The 16,511-nt window shown below is 41.6% G+C and overlaps 3 protein-coding genes across 4 annotated transcripts; 2 read left to right on the top strand and 1 right to left on the bottom strand.

The window, feature by feature from the left end:
* Window positions 1–1,885: 1,885 nt before the first annotated feature.
* LOC146468994 (putative serine incorporator) lies at window positions 1,886–7,788 on the bottom strand. Its single transcript, XM_085124046.1, has 6 exons — window positions 7,490–7,788; window positions 6,131–6,356; window positions 5,473–5,817; window positions 4,738–4,809; window positions 3,813–4,176; window positions 1,886–3,341 (listed from the first exon to the last, which is right to left on the bottom strand). Exons 1-6 carry the CDS (start codon window positions 7,718–7,720, stop codon window positions 3,200–3,202), a joined length of 1,380 nt encoding a protein of 459 aa, XP_084980172.1. The 5' UTR covers window positions 7,721–7,788; the 3' UTR covers window positions 1,886–3,199.
* Window positions 7,789–7,930: 142 nt separating this feature from the next.
* On the top strand, window positions 7,931–15,554 carry LOC146468992 (uncharacterized). Of its 2 annotated transcripts, none has more exons than XM_085124048.1 (2): window positions 7,931–8,039; window positions 13,678–15,554. In XM_085124048.1, the coding sequence occupies exon 2, from the start codon at window positions 14,727–14,729 to the stop codon at window positions 15,552–15,554; it is 828 nt and encodes a 275-aa protein (XP_084980174.1). In that variant the 5' UTR covers window positions 7,931–8,039; window positions 13,678–14,726. The 2 variants fall into 2 exon arrangements, with proteins under 2 accessions (XP_084980174.1, XP_084980173.1); XM_085124047.1 differs by having other exon boundaries at window positions 7,931–8,084.
* Window positions 14,265–14,699, top strand: LOC146468993 (protein CFDP2-like). Its single transcript, XM_085124101.1, has one exon. It carries the CDS (start codon window positions 14,265–14,267, stop codon window positions 14,697–14,699), a length of 435 nt encoding a protein of 144 aa, XP_084980227.1.
* Window positions 15,555–16,511: the final 957 nt, after the last annotated feature.

The following is a 16,511-nucleotide window of genomic DNA, read 5'->3' as shown; positions in this document are numbered from 1 at the left end:
TTGTCTTCCATGTGGTACGTTTTGGGGTTTGAGCTAGCGCGCGGGCTAAAACGACATAATGACAGAAGGAGACTCTTGGTTGAAAGACCTGTAGTCTTGGAGGTACCGCTAGTCTTGGACTCTTTTATCTTATTTCATTCTTACAATTGTTATTGCCATTTTCCCGAAAACGATTGCTCCTTCGATGGATTGTTGACATTGTTAAGGAAATGAGATCGTCACTCAAAGAGGTCTGTGAAAGGCGTTGCTATGGTAACCTGTGTCACATACGCTTTAGTGACCTGTGATGACAACCCCCCCCCCCCTCCCCCTCTTCATCTGGAAGCGCTGCCAATGCCCGAGCTTCTCCTGATATGTCGGAATTTACGCTCACAGTTAGCGAAGTCCAATCCGTGTTCGAAGCCCTTGATGTCACGAAAGCCACCCGAGTGCACAGAGCATTACAGGCCTATCTCCTTGCCGTCACTGGTAACCAAAGTCTAGGAGCGATGTGTATTTTTAAACACTTCAAAGATAGACTGTACGAGGTGGTAAGAGATTGTCAACATGGATTCATTAGACCTCCAACCTTTTGAAAGTTTTGGACCACGTGGGCTCCCTTCTAGATAACGGAAAACAGGTGGAGAAAATCTATATGGATATGTCTCAGGCCTTCGATATGGTGAACCACCGGGCTGCCTGTGCAAATATTTCACGAGTTCGGATTGGGAGGCAGCCTCTTGCAGTGGTTTAGCTCTTACCTTATGGGTCGCTACCAACGTAACAGTGCTGGGTGAAACCTCTTATACTTTGCCTGGCAGCTCTGGGATTCCTCAGGGCTCCACGCTTAGGCCCGATGTTATTTCTCATCTATGTAAATAACTTACCCGGTTCGGTCCTGACGAGCCATGTTGCCATGTTTGCCGATGACACAAAAATTAAGTCTCAGGAAGATGCTGCGTACGCACAAGCTGACTTGCTTGCTGGCTAGTTGACAGACATCACACTTACAGCTGGCTGGGATTTTCATTTCTTTAAAGTCTTCCTCGCTGAAGGTGAAGAGCGGGTATTTTTCCCCAGGAACGTTAAATAGTAACCAAGTTTGAGGGACACTCAGCTAGTGTTTAGAGCAACATACGATTAATTTTCTCAAAAGGGTCGTTGGGTACTCCTATTCGATTTTGATTGTTTAGGAAAATCCGCAAATTGCTGCAGTCTAAAGCATTCTACATGAAGCAAGACATTTGAAAACGCTCGACATTGTGACTCCATTCGCAGGGATGAGAAATTAGAATATTTTTAAAATTAGCATCTTCAAACTTAAGTCCACTCTTTACTTCTTGCAGTCTGTCTCGCGTTCAAACTGAATTGTCTACAGGGAAATGTATGCAATTTTAAAATGTGGCATTATACCACCAGGTAAATTACGTCCGAAACTTCGAGAATAAACGTCAGCTATATGCCAAGAATCGTCCGAAAGTTTTATGTCAGAAGTTTATCCACCGAAAATTTGAAGTCCGAGCACCAGTTTCTAGTCAAAGTATGAGAATTAAAAAAGCTCTTAAAAAACCTCTTAAGAGGGCTCACTGGACCTTTATAAGCCAATTGAGAATAGACAACACAAAAACTCCTGTTTGTAAAAGTTTGGGATGAGTTTGACTTTCAACCAGTTAGGTTACCAGGACCTCCATGAATGTACTCCACGCTCAACTTTGAACAATCAGCTGGTCGCAAGTTCCATACATTCAATAGTTCATGTTTTCCCTTTCAAATTCAAATTTTGTAATCCCAGTGGAGAATTGGCACGAGAGAACAAAAAACAGAAGGGTTCTGGTAGTTCTATATGAGAATGCCCTGTTGGAAAGATTTTGTACCACTTTTTTGGAAAGAAACATTTTGACTTGCATAAAAACATTAAATTTTTATTTCTCACACATTAATATATAACATAAATTTTTCATTAATATCAAGATAGTATGTTTTAATAAAACTCATTTTATCGTCAGTGAAGACATCTAAATCACTTACAATCTTCTGTTCAACAATGCTATTAACATACAGCTATTCCAGTTATTGTTGCCCGAAAGCCTACGCAACAAGACCACAAGTTGATATGGATAATTGCTAAATAACTTTACCAAACTCGGCTATGGCCCTGCAGAAAATAAATCGCGGGAGCAAATGTTTATGGTATTTTCACCAATCCTTCCAGCATTAAAATGACAGACAAATTAAATATTGCATAAGCTTGAGGCTTTGGAATCCAACAATGTTCATTAAAATACCTTTGCAATTTGTAACAGTGCAAGGGTGAAATTGCAGCCGTAGCCTTACAGTTACTCTCATTACATAATCATAGATTAGGGTGGTTTGGGAGAGGGCAAGGGAACTAAGACCTAACATGACTTAGGCTTATAGCACAAGAATTTTAACTTTTTTGACTAAGTGTTCCGTTCTTACATACTTACATAAATTTGTGAAAAACTTTGAAACCTTTAATTAATGTTTATCTGGTTTTCAACAACCAGGCCTTGAGATAGTATTCACTTTACTATCCCACACAAAAAGTAAGGTACTACTTGTAGTCTGGCTCCCACTGCACTAAAACCTATTTGGTATTGGTCACCTTTCACTGTCATAATTTTATATGAAACGCACATCATTTACTCATGTATTGAATGGCATGGGTTTTTGCACTCATGTAACTTTGGAGAAAAGTAGGAAAACCCAGTTATGTGAGTTTTTTAACTGCAGGACTATGGAGCAGTTTTTAAACTTGGGCTACAGTTTATAAGTGGGCTGGGTATATCTGAAATCTCAGGAGCAAGACAAAAAATATGTTCTTACACTGTTCTACCAACACTTTGTTAGTACAAAGCCGTTAGAACGTTTCACGTTTTCTGAGCCATGCATTTTCATTGTTATACAAAAAATAGTGGATGTGCTTTCCAACAACATTATAAATGTGAACAGAAGACCAACCAATTTCACAGTAAGGTATCCTATCTTGGATTAAGATAGCTTACTGTAGCTTACGGAACTCCAGCTGTCATAAAACACTTAGTCACTACTACTTAGTTTTGTTTTCCCTCCAGACAAGTAATCAAGTTGATATTAATTGCACCGTACACAAGTAACAGCCTTTGTTTAACATAATACTCTATTGTGTTATTCCTGTAGCAAGACTTCATGACACGGGATCGGTGTGGTGACATTCATTTTAGTCAAAGTCCCTATCTGGAAACAGGACAGGGGCAATCAATGTCCAAATGTAGACTAACAGTCCCATCCAACTGGAGGTGATCTTGATCCACACGGCAGCATTACTGTTCGTCAGGTTGTGCAGGTTACTGGATTCAGGCCTGTTGAGTAATGTGATAAAAATAAGATAAATTTTCCATATGGAGGACGCATTCAATGCAAGCAAACAATTTCTTGCATCTCCATCACATCAACAAAAGCGACGGAACAAATCTAAATATACTGGTGACAGCATATTTTAGTCAAGAGTGATTTAAACTGAGTGTTAAAAATCGTCTGTATTTGCTTTGGTCTTGCTTTACTACAACCTAAGGTTGCTTTTAAAAATCTTGAGTCATTTTTTTCAGAAAGAAAAAAAGAAAATAGAACCAATATCAAGACTAGTTTGTAGATGTATGTAGACCTCTTACATGTAGATATTAAACAGACAGCTTTATCGTAACGACTTAAGTGTTTATAACAGTTTACATAATTGAAAGCAGATCAAAATTAACCCAACCTCAATAGAAGAGACACCTACAGTATACAGACACTCAGTACACTAATTTAGAAAATAGCAATTGCATACTTACTTGTACCAGTTAGTCAGTGTCATCATGATGTACAGAGATGCCAAAAACAGCATGAAGTGGTAAAAGGAATAGCTATAAGCCACTTGGTCCTGCTCGTCATCATACACCTGCTGTCTGTGTCCTTCCTCCATTAGGTTCACATCACTTGTTTCGCCGCCTGCTTCACCATGCAGGGTTGTGGCTTCTGTGGCTCCTGATGAACTCGCTTTACTTGCCATGCCAAGTTTTCCTACCTGTGAACTGCTTGCTGTCCTGACACTTGCATAGACAACCATGAGAAACATCAGCACAATGCCAATGATTGCCTGGTTATCAACACTCTTCACTGCAGGGTCAGTGTTGACAAATGGATTACACGAAGCATCTGTAACAATACAACAGAGCCTTTAGATGACAGCCAGAAGGTAAATGCATTGTAAGCAAATTAGGGAGAAGTTGAATAATGACATTGCTAATTTATTAAGTTAAAGCATGCCTCTGACAAAAAGGTAGTCAGAAAAGATTTAATTACAAGAAAAGTGCTGACATAATAATTATAATCTTAACTGTGTACGACTCCGACTCAAAAAAATATATATTAAAACAACATTTATGAAAAAAAAAACTTTGAAAGACTTTTCCGCCCAAAATCTTCGCCTTCGTCAAATTAAAAAGACAAATAAGCAAATGCTTATCTAGCAATTCCCAATTTGCGTGTACCACACTGACAGCGCATAACGAACAAATTATCTGAGTGGCCTAGAAATATCCGGAATGTCAATACTGTATGTTCATTGCCTACATTAATTTTTGTTCTCAATGAAAATGCCAGGCCTCAAGGAAAAGTCTCTTGTGGTAATCACGCACTTTGTTAACAATGGTAGCTCGGTCAAAATCTTAACTATGGCAGAAGTGCTGACAAATTAAACATATATACCAGACCAACCTGGGTCATACAGGAGAGCAGACCATGTCAAATAAACTGCATACAATGAAATAATGGCAGATTGAAGCAGACCTGAAGGAAATTAAAGCAGTCAACATAATTAATTTTCTTCACATTTGCCACAATGAAATCAGCTTTGTGTTTAGTTCAAGATGAAAAAGCTTCATGATTGTAATGATACTCAAGATGACAACAACCTACTACCTCAAACAAAACTTACCACACACCAAATTCAGATTTGAGATTTTTTTTTTTCAATAGATAACTACAAAAGGAAATTACAATACATCACAAAAGTAACATAAAGACAAGTGCAGCTGTAAGACAGACTGCATCCTACTTTATTGTCAAGGTCTTCTAGGCAAATCCACCTCCATTTAAATGTAGACCCTTACCTCAGGTGGTCCACACAACTGGAGCTTAACCTAGTTACTATAGCATGAAGCAACTAATAGTACTGCCCCCCCCCCCACCCCCCACCCCCCAGATGGATGCTAGTCCAGCCAGGGTTAATGACAGCAGTGGTGAAGAGGAAATGGGGGCTCATTCAGTTTCTTATCTCTGTCAGGAAATAACATGAAAGCAGATGCTAGTCCTCAAACCACCAACCGTTTGGATCTGAAGTCCAGCCTGCTAACTACTTCACCACCACACTTTCAAAAGACTCATGAGGTGGCTTATAAACATTACCATAAAATTATTTTGTGCTAAATCTCCTATGCTTACAGCACCTACCAGATCTGGGCTGACGCTCCTGCACTTTAGGATGAATGGCCAAAGCTGATGCAATCACACACAGGATCAAATTAAAACTGATAAAGAACTTGTTGGTGTGACATGCTTTCTCTGGTGCACCTTCCTTCCCATGAGTGAAGTAGATGTACAAACAGACAATTCCTGCCACTGCAACACCATACATCAAAAATGTGAAGAAAAGAAGTAATCCTGCCCACACCTTTGAACCAGTGTCTTCCATTCGTTCAACCCAAGCACTGTTCCATGAATGTGCAAAGTCCACAAGAAGAACCAGTTGGATCAGGATAAACAGGAATGCACCAATGAGGCCAAAGTACATCCACACTAAAAGGGCGAGAGAAGAACTTGTCAGTTCAAAATTTAAGTTCAAGATAAATGTAACTCTGTTCAGTCCAGAGCAATTCACTGCAGTATTTTGAAACGTATATGTGACTTCAGAAAGTGACACTTGCTTACAAATTAAGCAAATTATTAGTAAGAACAAAAATTAATAAATTATCTTAAAAATTTGTTCAGTGATGGCTGCCCCACAAGTGAGAAAACATGATAGGAATGTGGCTAAAATATAGTAAAGCAGGCCATTAGAGATTGATTGACTGATGAAAAGGAGAGTGATGCTTTAATAATATTCATATACCTTCTTGAAATGTTCCACTGGGGATAAAAAATGCTCCCACAATAGCTGCTACGTATATCAGGACCTTGATACCCCAGAAGCCATTCTGTATTCCAGATCGAGGATCTTTACTGCTACTGACACCATACATGAGAAGACAGAAAAGGAAAAAGAAAGCTGCCATGGCAAAACAGATGCGATACACTGCAAAGTAACCAACAACATTCTCACAGAAGCTGGCTTCCTTCTGTCAATAAAAAAAATAAAGATATTAATTCTTGGTGGAACGACATTATGAGCTGATGGTACAGGTACAGTATGTAGTTGCAAATCTCTTAACTTTCAATGAGAGTTTTGAAGAAATTATTCAGCGACGTGCACTATAGGTAATATTGTGCCACGCAAGGTGAATGGTTTCACATTTTAGTCAATATCTCCCACAGCCATTCTGTGTGGAGAGGATATCGGTGTAAGACAAAAGTTAATGAGAAGATGCATTTGTTTCAGTCAATAATGCATGCATACTCAGAAAAAGAAAATCCAAGTTCTCCAAACATCTTTCGATTACCAGTTTGGATGCTCTACCACTTGACAAACATCCTGCATACTGAGCACTAGGATAATTTTGAATATCGATGAGTGGTGCACTGTAATATTATTGTGAAGGAGATATGATGCTATTTTTGGCAGTTAGTGGCACCAGTGTACTCAGGAAGAAAATCTGAATAAATTTCTCCCAACAGGAGACAAACCTAGTTGAATGGCCCAGTTTAAGGTACCTATTTCAATGGCCTTAGTCTCAGGCTAAATTGCCTTAGTTGGATGGTCATAGGTTTGAAAAAGATCTCCAGAAATATTGACACTGATTGTTACTTTCAAATAAGCTTAATTTCATTAAATTTTTAAAATGAGGAAGCTCAGGGCATAATTAAGCTGTGCATCATGTTTCAATAAACGAAATCATCTTTAATTTCACGACAACGCATGACAACGTAAGTCTTATACTTTTTTCAAGCGCATCTCATGCTCAAAGGATGAAAAAAGAAACACCAATCTTCCTCATCTTCCTCAAACGTAATATAATGTAGCAGGAGTAATTTAATAGCTGCTTCATAGGAAAGTTGATTGTCAAATTTCCATTTGGCGAAAATTGATGGATAAGCAGTCTAACCAGTGAAAAGAACTGCGCAGCAGACAGTAGTTTTCATTTGAATGGCATTACGTTTGGATTTCATCCATAGACTCAAAAGTGAGAACCAGATTCCCTGGCACAGAAGGGATTTCAAGCCATTTCAAGCAGACAGCAAAATATCGACTGATAAATATACAACAAACCAGCAGCTGGTATAATGAACAAACAACACGAACGACTCAACTTACCTCGCAAAAATGCGGTATTTTATCGAGTTCCTCTCTTATCCCAGGTATCAACACAATACAAGAGCTAATCAGACCAAAGAGAAGAAACAACGAGTATACAATTCTCGTGGAAGTCGAGTTCTTGCATGTCGGACAGGCTTTACAGCAAAGGCCACAGGCAGCAGAACCACAGCAACAAGCTATATTTGCAGCACAAGTAGCAGCCGAACAAACACCTAAAACTGCTCCCATATCAAGGAAGACTCTGACAAAGACTTTTCCAGTTAAATATTCAAAACAAGCTACTTCAACAATTATTGGAGAAAATCTGCAGCAAAGACATAATAGTCAGCGGTAATCACCCAATTGCATATGACGTAAGTTTCCAGAAGTTGGAAGTGACGTCACTTTATCCTACTGTCATTCTTACTGTCACGTTCGCCACATGCACAAGGAACTGTCAGGGGTTCGTTTATGACGGGTGAAGTTTGGTAGGCATGCGAAACGGACGAGAGGAAACTCAGTACCAGAAGTACCAGAATGCGCGAACAGAATCGAAATGGAGAAACCAGTAAGAAATCTTACGATTTCATGTTTTCTGCTAATCCCAGAAATGGTATGAATTCTAGACTGCAAAACAGTCGTTTTTTCTCTTAGCGCCGTAAGCGTGGATTCGCGCGCGCGAAGCGCGAGCGCCTGCAGAGGTCTCTCCCCAGTCCCACTCTCCGTTTTCACACTCGGTCCAGACCTTTCGATCGAAGACCGCGCGTACTCCTACGACCGTGAACCAACGCAAAAAAATACGACTGTTTTGCAGTCTATATGAATTCCGACGAGTTGCAAGAAGTTGCTGTGACTAAATTGTTTCCTGGTTCAGTGTCTGTAGTCGCAACATCAGGAGATAACAAGCTCCCTTATTTCCTTGTTCAGAATTTTTTCCAGGAATATTTGCGGCCTTCGCAATTCGGCGAGTAGTGACTGAAGACAAAGCCCAAGTTGCAACTAGCAACCCCTTTCCCCCTAAGAGTGTGGAGCCCTGGGGGCGGGGGGGGGGGGTGGGGGTACTCCCTTATATGGGCTGTATAGGTATGTGCTGCGCCAAAGGGTATGGTTTTTCGGCTGTTTTGGTCATAAATAGGGTATCGATTTTAGCCACTTTGCCGCCATTTTGGTAATAAATAGGGTATAGATTTTTGCACTGTAGTCCTGGGTTCGTTTTTTTTTTTTTTTTTAGAAGAAGCTACTTCAGGTCATAAATAGGGTAGGGAAAATTGCAGAGTTTGGTCATAAATAGGGTAAGGGTTTTGGGAAGCGGACCGCACATCCCTACCCAATTTTTTTTTGGAGTACCCCTCCCCCCCGGGGTGTGGAGCCAGATGTTTATCCGTGCTCAGTTCTGTTTGGTGGTGGCCCATTTTCGCAATCTATCTCTATTTGTACCCAGTATGCAAAACAGTACTAAGAAAAAATTTACTTTAATAAATCGTGCATATCCTGGAAATTAAACCTTGCGGAAGCTCACAATCCCGAATTCAATCAACGTTCCTATTGAATTTCGACTCCAAGCGGGTTTCATACGGATGCGATTTTTTCAAATTTTGTCGCGTCGCCAGCGCGAGAGGGTGGCCACACGAGTGACAAATTCTAGCGAGTTTGGCGACAAATTGAAAGCCGCGTGAATTGCATACTTCAAGAGACCTGGCACTATAAACAGACATGGCGGATGGCCCTTTCGGACGAAGATATTGTTTTATCGCCTATTTGCATTCTTCTTCTTGACGATAAAAAGCAAACGAAGGAAGAATTAAGAAAAGAAATTAAGAAAAAATTAAGAAAAGGTCAACGTGGGTCCGTCTGAGGCTCGCAAAGAGAAAGGAACAAGGATTTTACCATCAACTTCTGACGGAAATTTCAGTCGTTGATATCCCAGCGTTTCCCGAGCTATTGCAGATGACGAGGCTTAGTTGCAGGGTGGCTACTCTACGATTTTGTCGCGAAAATTTCAATTCTGGCGACTTTTTTCTTGCGATTTTTTTCACCTGTCACGTCGCAAGTTCGAGGGTGGCTACGCGTGCGATTTTCATCTCGCGCTGGCGACGCGACAAAATTTGAAAAAATCGCATCACCTGCGCGAGCAAAAAATCGCTCGTGTGGCCGCAGCTTTAAGTATTCACGTTTACTGATGTCGCGTCTCAGTGGCTGCGTCTATGATAAATATGTTGTAAGAGTGTGAGGCGCGTAAGTCTTAGCGACGTCGGATCAATGGCGGATTTCGACAAAGATATCTCGATCGTGAAATTGCTGCTTGTAACAGTTTCAAGAACAAATTTAGGATCTCTTTTCTTGGCAAAAGATGTCGTCTTTAGAAGGCTAATAAAAATTGGCATAATTTCGATCGGTTGATTAGGGAAATACAGGGATATTTTGTGCGGTTAAAAACTATGCGGAGAAGGCAGAACTTAGCAAGTGCTCTTGGTATCCAAAAAAGAAAATTGGGGGTAATCATGCATTTTTCAGAAATAATAAAGCTTCAATATGGAAAAAAGCCATACATTGCTTTGTATTTTACTGTTTTTATTTGAATTATTGTTGCTTAATTATCTCTGGAAAAAATGCGTGATTACCCCCCCTTTCCTATTTGGATTTCAATAACCCAATATAGGAGCCATGCACTCAAAATGAAGAAGCTTTCTCCAGTAATTAATTAATAAACTTATTTATTTATTGAGAAGGTCTTACAATCATTTACACTTTTAAAGGTTTTTACCGTACACTTGTATACTTCCGAGAAAAAAATAAGCAAATAGCAGTTTGAGTTATCTAGGTGACGAGAGCTGTAAATAATTTGTCTATAAAGGCGATATATTGTTTATATAAGAAGTGTTGAGCACCCGCTTGGCTATATAGTGTAGAGCCAGTACGGCCAAGACTCTGTGTTACATTTTCGTGTAATCTTTACCTGGCTTGATACACTCATTGCTAGTCACAACTGCTCTTCACAACTCAACTATCAATTCGACTATCAACCCATCTAACGGCTAACTAGCTACAAGCTTGAAGTATTCTGAATTGTAACCACACATTCAAATAACAGGTATTGAGTGGCAATAATTGACTAAACGACAACAGCTATAAACTACAAAACATATATATCCTAGATATCCTAGACTTTGAATTATATAAAAATCAACCTGATGATCGCAACTAAAATAATCAGCACTTTTGTCCTTTAAACCTACAAGAGTTAAATGCTTTAGGAGTTCAAAATGTTCTTGTTGTGAGTTTCTTTCCACCTAACCGTACTAACCCTTTTATGCTCTGTCGAGTTACTCAGCCACATGCAAATTCTGCAAAGCTGCAAGTACATCCTCCAAGTCTGTCTCCTGTAACTCGAAATAACTAAAACGTTGGCAAGTAAGGGTGGCATTCACAGTGTACTGGTTCTCGTCGTTTACGACGTTTCTAACAGTAGTGCTGCTAAATTGAACATGGGCCACGTACTCTTGGTTGTCACGGCGATAAAAGACTAACATGTTAAGAGTCTCGCGTCGTTGTTGTCCTACTATATTCAGGTAGTGCTTGTATGTGTTATACTCAAATAGGCAGTCGAAAGCTTCGCGGATAATTCGATGGTCTTCTTGCTGTAGTCCTGGCAGTACATCGCGTAGGTAAGCGGCCATGTTCTCCCTCATTTGAGGTTTAGCCGTGCGGGTGAAGTCGTAAGTGCGTCCTGCATTGTAGACAAAGGCTTCAGGTGCGTGGTTGTTAACATGACCTTGGAAATGAATGGCATTATTTTGTAACCCATTCCTTAAAAAAGCCAGGTTGTCGTAGTACCTAAAACTCGGGTCCTGCCTTGAGCTTACGATTGTTACCATGCTGAAGCTGCGATTCAAGTGAATTCAATCCACATCTGAAAAAACTCGGAGAGCGTGTCAAGTCTGAGACTGAGAGGACGAGCACGAGGCAATAGCCACATTTTATACTGGCAGTTTGAAGTCGAGGCTAAGTACTTTTCCGTGAAAGCTCGTGATTATTGCTCAATGTTGTTAATATTTTCATTTAATGAGAATTAGGGTTTTATCGAAAATATACCTCCAGTCACGCCCTGAAACGATGTTCCACCACAACTCTCCCACAGGTCTATACCGAGTTAATTAATAAGCCTAGTTAATATATTTAAATCACTAAGTAGGCAGAAGTCATAAAAGTTTTTATTTGCCGGCAAATAAATTCCTTTATGTCTCCTTTCCCACACGTAATACAATTAAGTGCCAATATTTCGTGATGTCAGTTTTATGCCAACAGACGAGCTTCGTTTGCTTAGAGCGTCAAAACACAAATAAACCAGGCAATGTAATTGGTAGACGCACATCGTGCGCCGGAACTAACTTCCGATAGCCTTTAATTGAGCCCATTCTGTAAATAGATTCCATGACCTTTTATAAGCGGCCGTAGAACCTTTACTTATAATAAAGGAACGCGCTCCAACTGGCTGGGATGAACGGTACCTTGGTCGCCGGGCGCCGGTGTTTTTCCAGCTTTTCCACGCTTGGCCTTCGCACTACCAGATGTGGATTGAATTCAAGTGCTTTAAGTAACTCTTTGGCAAGCTACAAGTCTAACTCAATCATATCTGCGCACTAATATAACAGTCCGTGAGCAGGCGTTCTTAACCGATCGGATCCCAATACGTTACCTCCTGTACTTCTGGGAATTGCATCCTGTATTTCGAAGAAAACCCCATACTTTCTATGACAGACGAATTCCGACCGGCCTAACGTTCAAATTACTTACACACCCCGTGGGTGACGATACAATGATGCCAAAAACAATACGCGCAATCAGTGGTGACAAATCTCTACCGTCAGCCACGGGGTGTGTAAGTAACTCGAACCCTAGGCCAGGAATCTATATAGTAAGCTCTCTTTGAAACGCTTGGGGCACGAGGGAAAGCACTTGTGTGCAGTCCGTGAGCAGGTGTTCTTAACCAATCGGATCCCAACACGTTACATCCTGTATTTCGAAGAAAACCCTATACTTCCTGAGACAGACGAATTCCAATTTGTTTAAAGCAGGTTGTTAATACAGGCGGCCATCACGACAAGAATAAATAAAACATTACACATATCCTAGAAGTTAAAATTTGACAGAAAATCGTTATCAAGAGATTAACATCTCTTGTGTCTTCAGTGTCGATTTTTTAAAAGCATTCACTTAGAGACTGCTGCGTCTATGATAAAGGTGGTTGATACACGAGGGAAAGATAGAGTGCTCATGCACGAGTGATTTCGACAAATATATTTGGAGAAATATAGTTTCTTCAGGAAGGAAATGGAATGACTTGCCAGGATATATTGTACATGCCGAATCATTATCTGTCTTTAAGAGCAGACTTGAATATCTTGAATATCTATTGAATCAGTAGCCATCGAATTTTATCTAGTTCTAGAAATTTTAAGATATTTTTGTTACTTTTAAGTTAGGGAAATTGTTTTTATACAGGGTTAGTATAACGATTTCCCTATTCAGGATGATTTTGTGTTTGTGTTGAAGCCTCCTGAATAAAATGTTATGTTATGTTATGTTATCTTTTAACGGAAAATGTCGTCTTTAGAAGGCTAATAGAAATTTGCATTAAATTGGAACGAATTAGAGCTTGGTGGTAGCAAAAAACATTAACACCTAAAGAACTAGCTTGTTCCAGTAAATTCTTTTATTGTAACTCAATAAGGTTTTACAATTTGCTTTTTTAAGACGTTTCACCGTACACTTCGACTTTGTTGAAAAAGAAACAAACTGTGTAAGTGAACAAAAGCGAAAACTATGTGGAGAGAGGTGCACAAGATGTTAAACTACGGCTTTTGAGGGGGAAGAATAAGGCTTAAAACACCACTCGCTGTTTTTGTCGTTTAAACCTGCAAGAGTTCTATTGTAAATGCTTTTAGTGTTCAAATTAAAGGTTCTTGTTGGGAGTTTGTTTCCATCTAACAGTACTAGCCCTTTTATGCTCTGTCGAGTTACGAAACCGCATGCAAATTTTGAATGCTGCAAGTACAGCTTCCAAGACTGCCTCCTGTAACTCGAAATAAGTAAAACGTTGGCAAGCAAGGCTGTGTTCAAAGAGTAATGGTCTTCTTTGTCTCTAACAGTGACCAGGAGTTCTTAACCTTTTGGATCCCAATTTCTAACTTCCTCGGTGTTTCTAGGAAAACCTCATCAAGTTGCTGTGATAAACGAATTCCAGCTGTGCAAAACAAACTGTGATCAGGCCCAATTGTAGCAGCTCTGCGCACTCCTGAATGTCGCGCGGTAATGACTGAAGATGAAGTCACCACTAATGGATGCAACTAGCCACTCCCTGAGAGTGTGGAGAATTATGTGTGAGTATGTGCTTACAGTATTGCTGCCATCCAAAGTGTCACTTGCCCAGTCTAAATCATCTAAGTACAGCGAAGACTCTTGTAGTGCACTCTGGACAATATCCGATTCTCCCACGGTATCCTCTACACTCCCCTACGGAAGTCGGAGCGCCCAGGGATCTCACAGTCCCCATCTCCTCGGAGGTGCCTCATCGTGGTGTAGGGGTAAACTCAGGTTGAAAGTTGGGTGGAGACACCCCAATGATTCCTGAGGCTAATAGGCGCACGCGAAGCTCCCCGGGCTAACCACCCGTCGAGTGGATGAAGATAGTTACAGAAACTTACACTACAGCTAGACCTGCCCCGGACGGTTCCCCAGGACTGGAAGGGGGGGTAACTTTAACCCATCCAATCACCAACACAGGGGGCAAACTATGACGCCGCCAAGGCCGAAGCTATTGTCCCCCAAGTACCGTACCCGAATCGGGACGTGGAATGTACGAACTATGTATCAAACGGGCAAAGTACACCAAGTTGCCAAGGAAATGAAGAGGTTGAGGCTCGCTATCCTGGGAGTTAGCGAAACAAGATGGACAGGGGCCGGGAAGGTCCATTTGACGACTGGAGAAACGGTACTTTACTCTGGTCAGGCAGGAGATGATGCACCACACGAGAAGGGTGTGGCATTGATCCTGTCAAAGGAGGCAGGAAAGAGTTTGAAAGAGTGGGAGCCAATCTCTGAGCGGATTATCTCTGCTAGGTTTGAGTCTAAGTGTCAGAACACTACAATCATCCAAGTCTATGCACCAACGAACGAAGCCGAGGAGGAAGAAAAGGAGGACTTTTACCACCAGCTTCAGTCCGCCTAGAACAATAGGAAAGCGAGAGATCTCATCATGGTCATTGGCGATCTGAACACAAAGGTGGGCTCGGACAACAGGAACTGGGAGGCGTCCATGGGGACACACGGTGAAGGAGTCATCAACGAGAACGGTGAAATGTTTTGTGACTTTTGTGCATCAAATGGGCTTGTTATCGGGGGAACACTCTTCCCGCACAAGAAATCCCATAAGCTTACATGGAGATCCCCTGATGGGATCACTGAGAACCAAATTGACCATGTGGCTATCAACAAAACGTGGAAGAGCTCACTACAGGACACCAGGGTGATGCGAAGTGCTGATGCAGGATCAGACCATCACCTTGTCGTGGCGGTGATCAAGATGAAACTGTTAGCCTTGAAGAAGCCGAGGACCTCAAGGAAGAAATACTGCAGTTACAGGTTTAACGACCAAACTGTAAGGGAGGAGTTTGTCATTGCACTGACCAACAGATATGATGCTCTGTACAACGAACCGGTGGATGAGGAGGAGACGGAGCTTGGTATCGAGCAAGAGTGGACTAAGATCAAGGAAATGTACTCATCCACATGTGAGGAAGTCCTTGGAACCGCCAAAAGAGAGCGGAAGGCGTGGATGAGTGAGACCACCTGGGGACTTGTCGAGGAGAGACGCGTGCTGAAAGCAAAGCTGGAAGCCACCAAGACAAGACAGCAGAAGTTGGCTGCAGTAAAGAGGTACAATGAGAAGAACCATGAGGTGAAGAGAAGCTGCAGGAGAGATAAGAGAAGGAGAATCGACGAATTGGCTCGAGAAGCAGAGGCAGCTGCAGAACAAAGAGATATGAAGAGAGTTTACGATACCACAAGACTGCTTAGCGGGTGAAAGACAGTCCAGAGCAAAACCAGTTAAGGACAAGAACGGAGTGGCCTTGACCAGGACAGACGACCAGCTAAACCAGTGGAAAGAACCCTTCCAGGAAGTCTTGAACAGGCCGACCCCAGAGAACCCTCCCGACCTAACAGAAGGTCCACTGCTAGACATTCGAACAGGACAAATCACCATGGCAGAGGTGAAGAGATCCTTGAAATCCCTGAAGAATGGGAAGGCTTCTGGGTGTGACAACATCCCCCCAGAAGCTTGGAAGGAAGGAGGGGTGGTCCTCGACTCACTTTTGAATAAGATCTGGAATGAGGAGGACATCCCTCAGGACTGGAAGGTGGGCCTACTGGTTAAACTTCCCAAGAAAGGAGATTTGTGCCTGTGTAAGAACTGGAGAGGTATTATGCTCCTGACAGTTGCCAGCAAGGTTCTTTGTAAGATCATGTTGGAGAGGATGAGGGATGCTCTTGAGGGCAGACTCCGGGATGAACAAGCGGGATTTCGTAAGGAGAGATCCTGCTGCGACCAGATCGCTACATTGAGGATCATAGTGGAGCAGACCATGCAGTGGAACACTGGGCTCTATATGGTTTTCGTGGACTTTGAGAAGGCCTTCGATTCCCTTGATCGAGAAGTGCTCTGGAAGATCTTGCAGCACTATGGGGTCCCTGAGAAAATCGTGAGGATGATCCGTGTCTTTTACGATGGCTTCCAAGCAAGAGTTTTACTTGAAGGTGAAATGACCGGGCCCTTCAGCATGAACACTGGGGTTCGCCAGGGGTGCTTGCTTAGCCCCCTTCTCTTCCTTGTGGCACTAGACTAGGTATCTCGACAAGCTTTTGGAGACAACAAGACCGGGATCCAATTTACCCTACTGCAGAAGTTGGAGGATTTAGACTTTGCTGACGATATGGTTTTGTTGAGTCAGAAGATCACCCACATGAGACAGACGTTCGCGAC

The sequence above is a fragment of the Pavona decussata genome, unplaced genomic scaffold (genome assembly GCF_977016875.1).
Source record: "Pavona decussata unplaced genomic scaffold, jaPavDecu1.1 SCAFFOLD_128, whole genome shotgun sequence".
Classification (NCBI taxonomy): Eukaryota; Metazoa; Cnidaria; class Anthozoa; order Scleractinia; family Agariciidae; genus Pavona; species Pavona decussata.
Note: the sequence above shows the minus strand (reverse complement) of the source record. Positions and strands in the feature narration are given on the sequence as shown.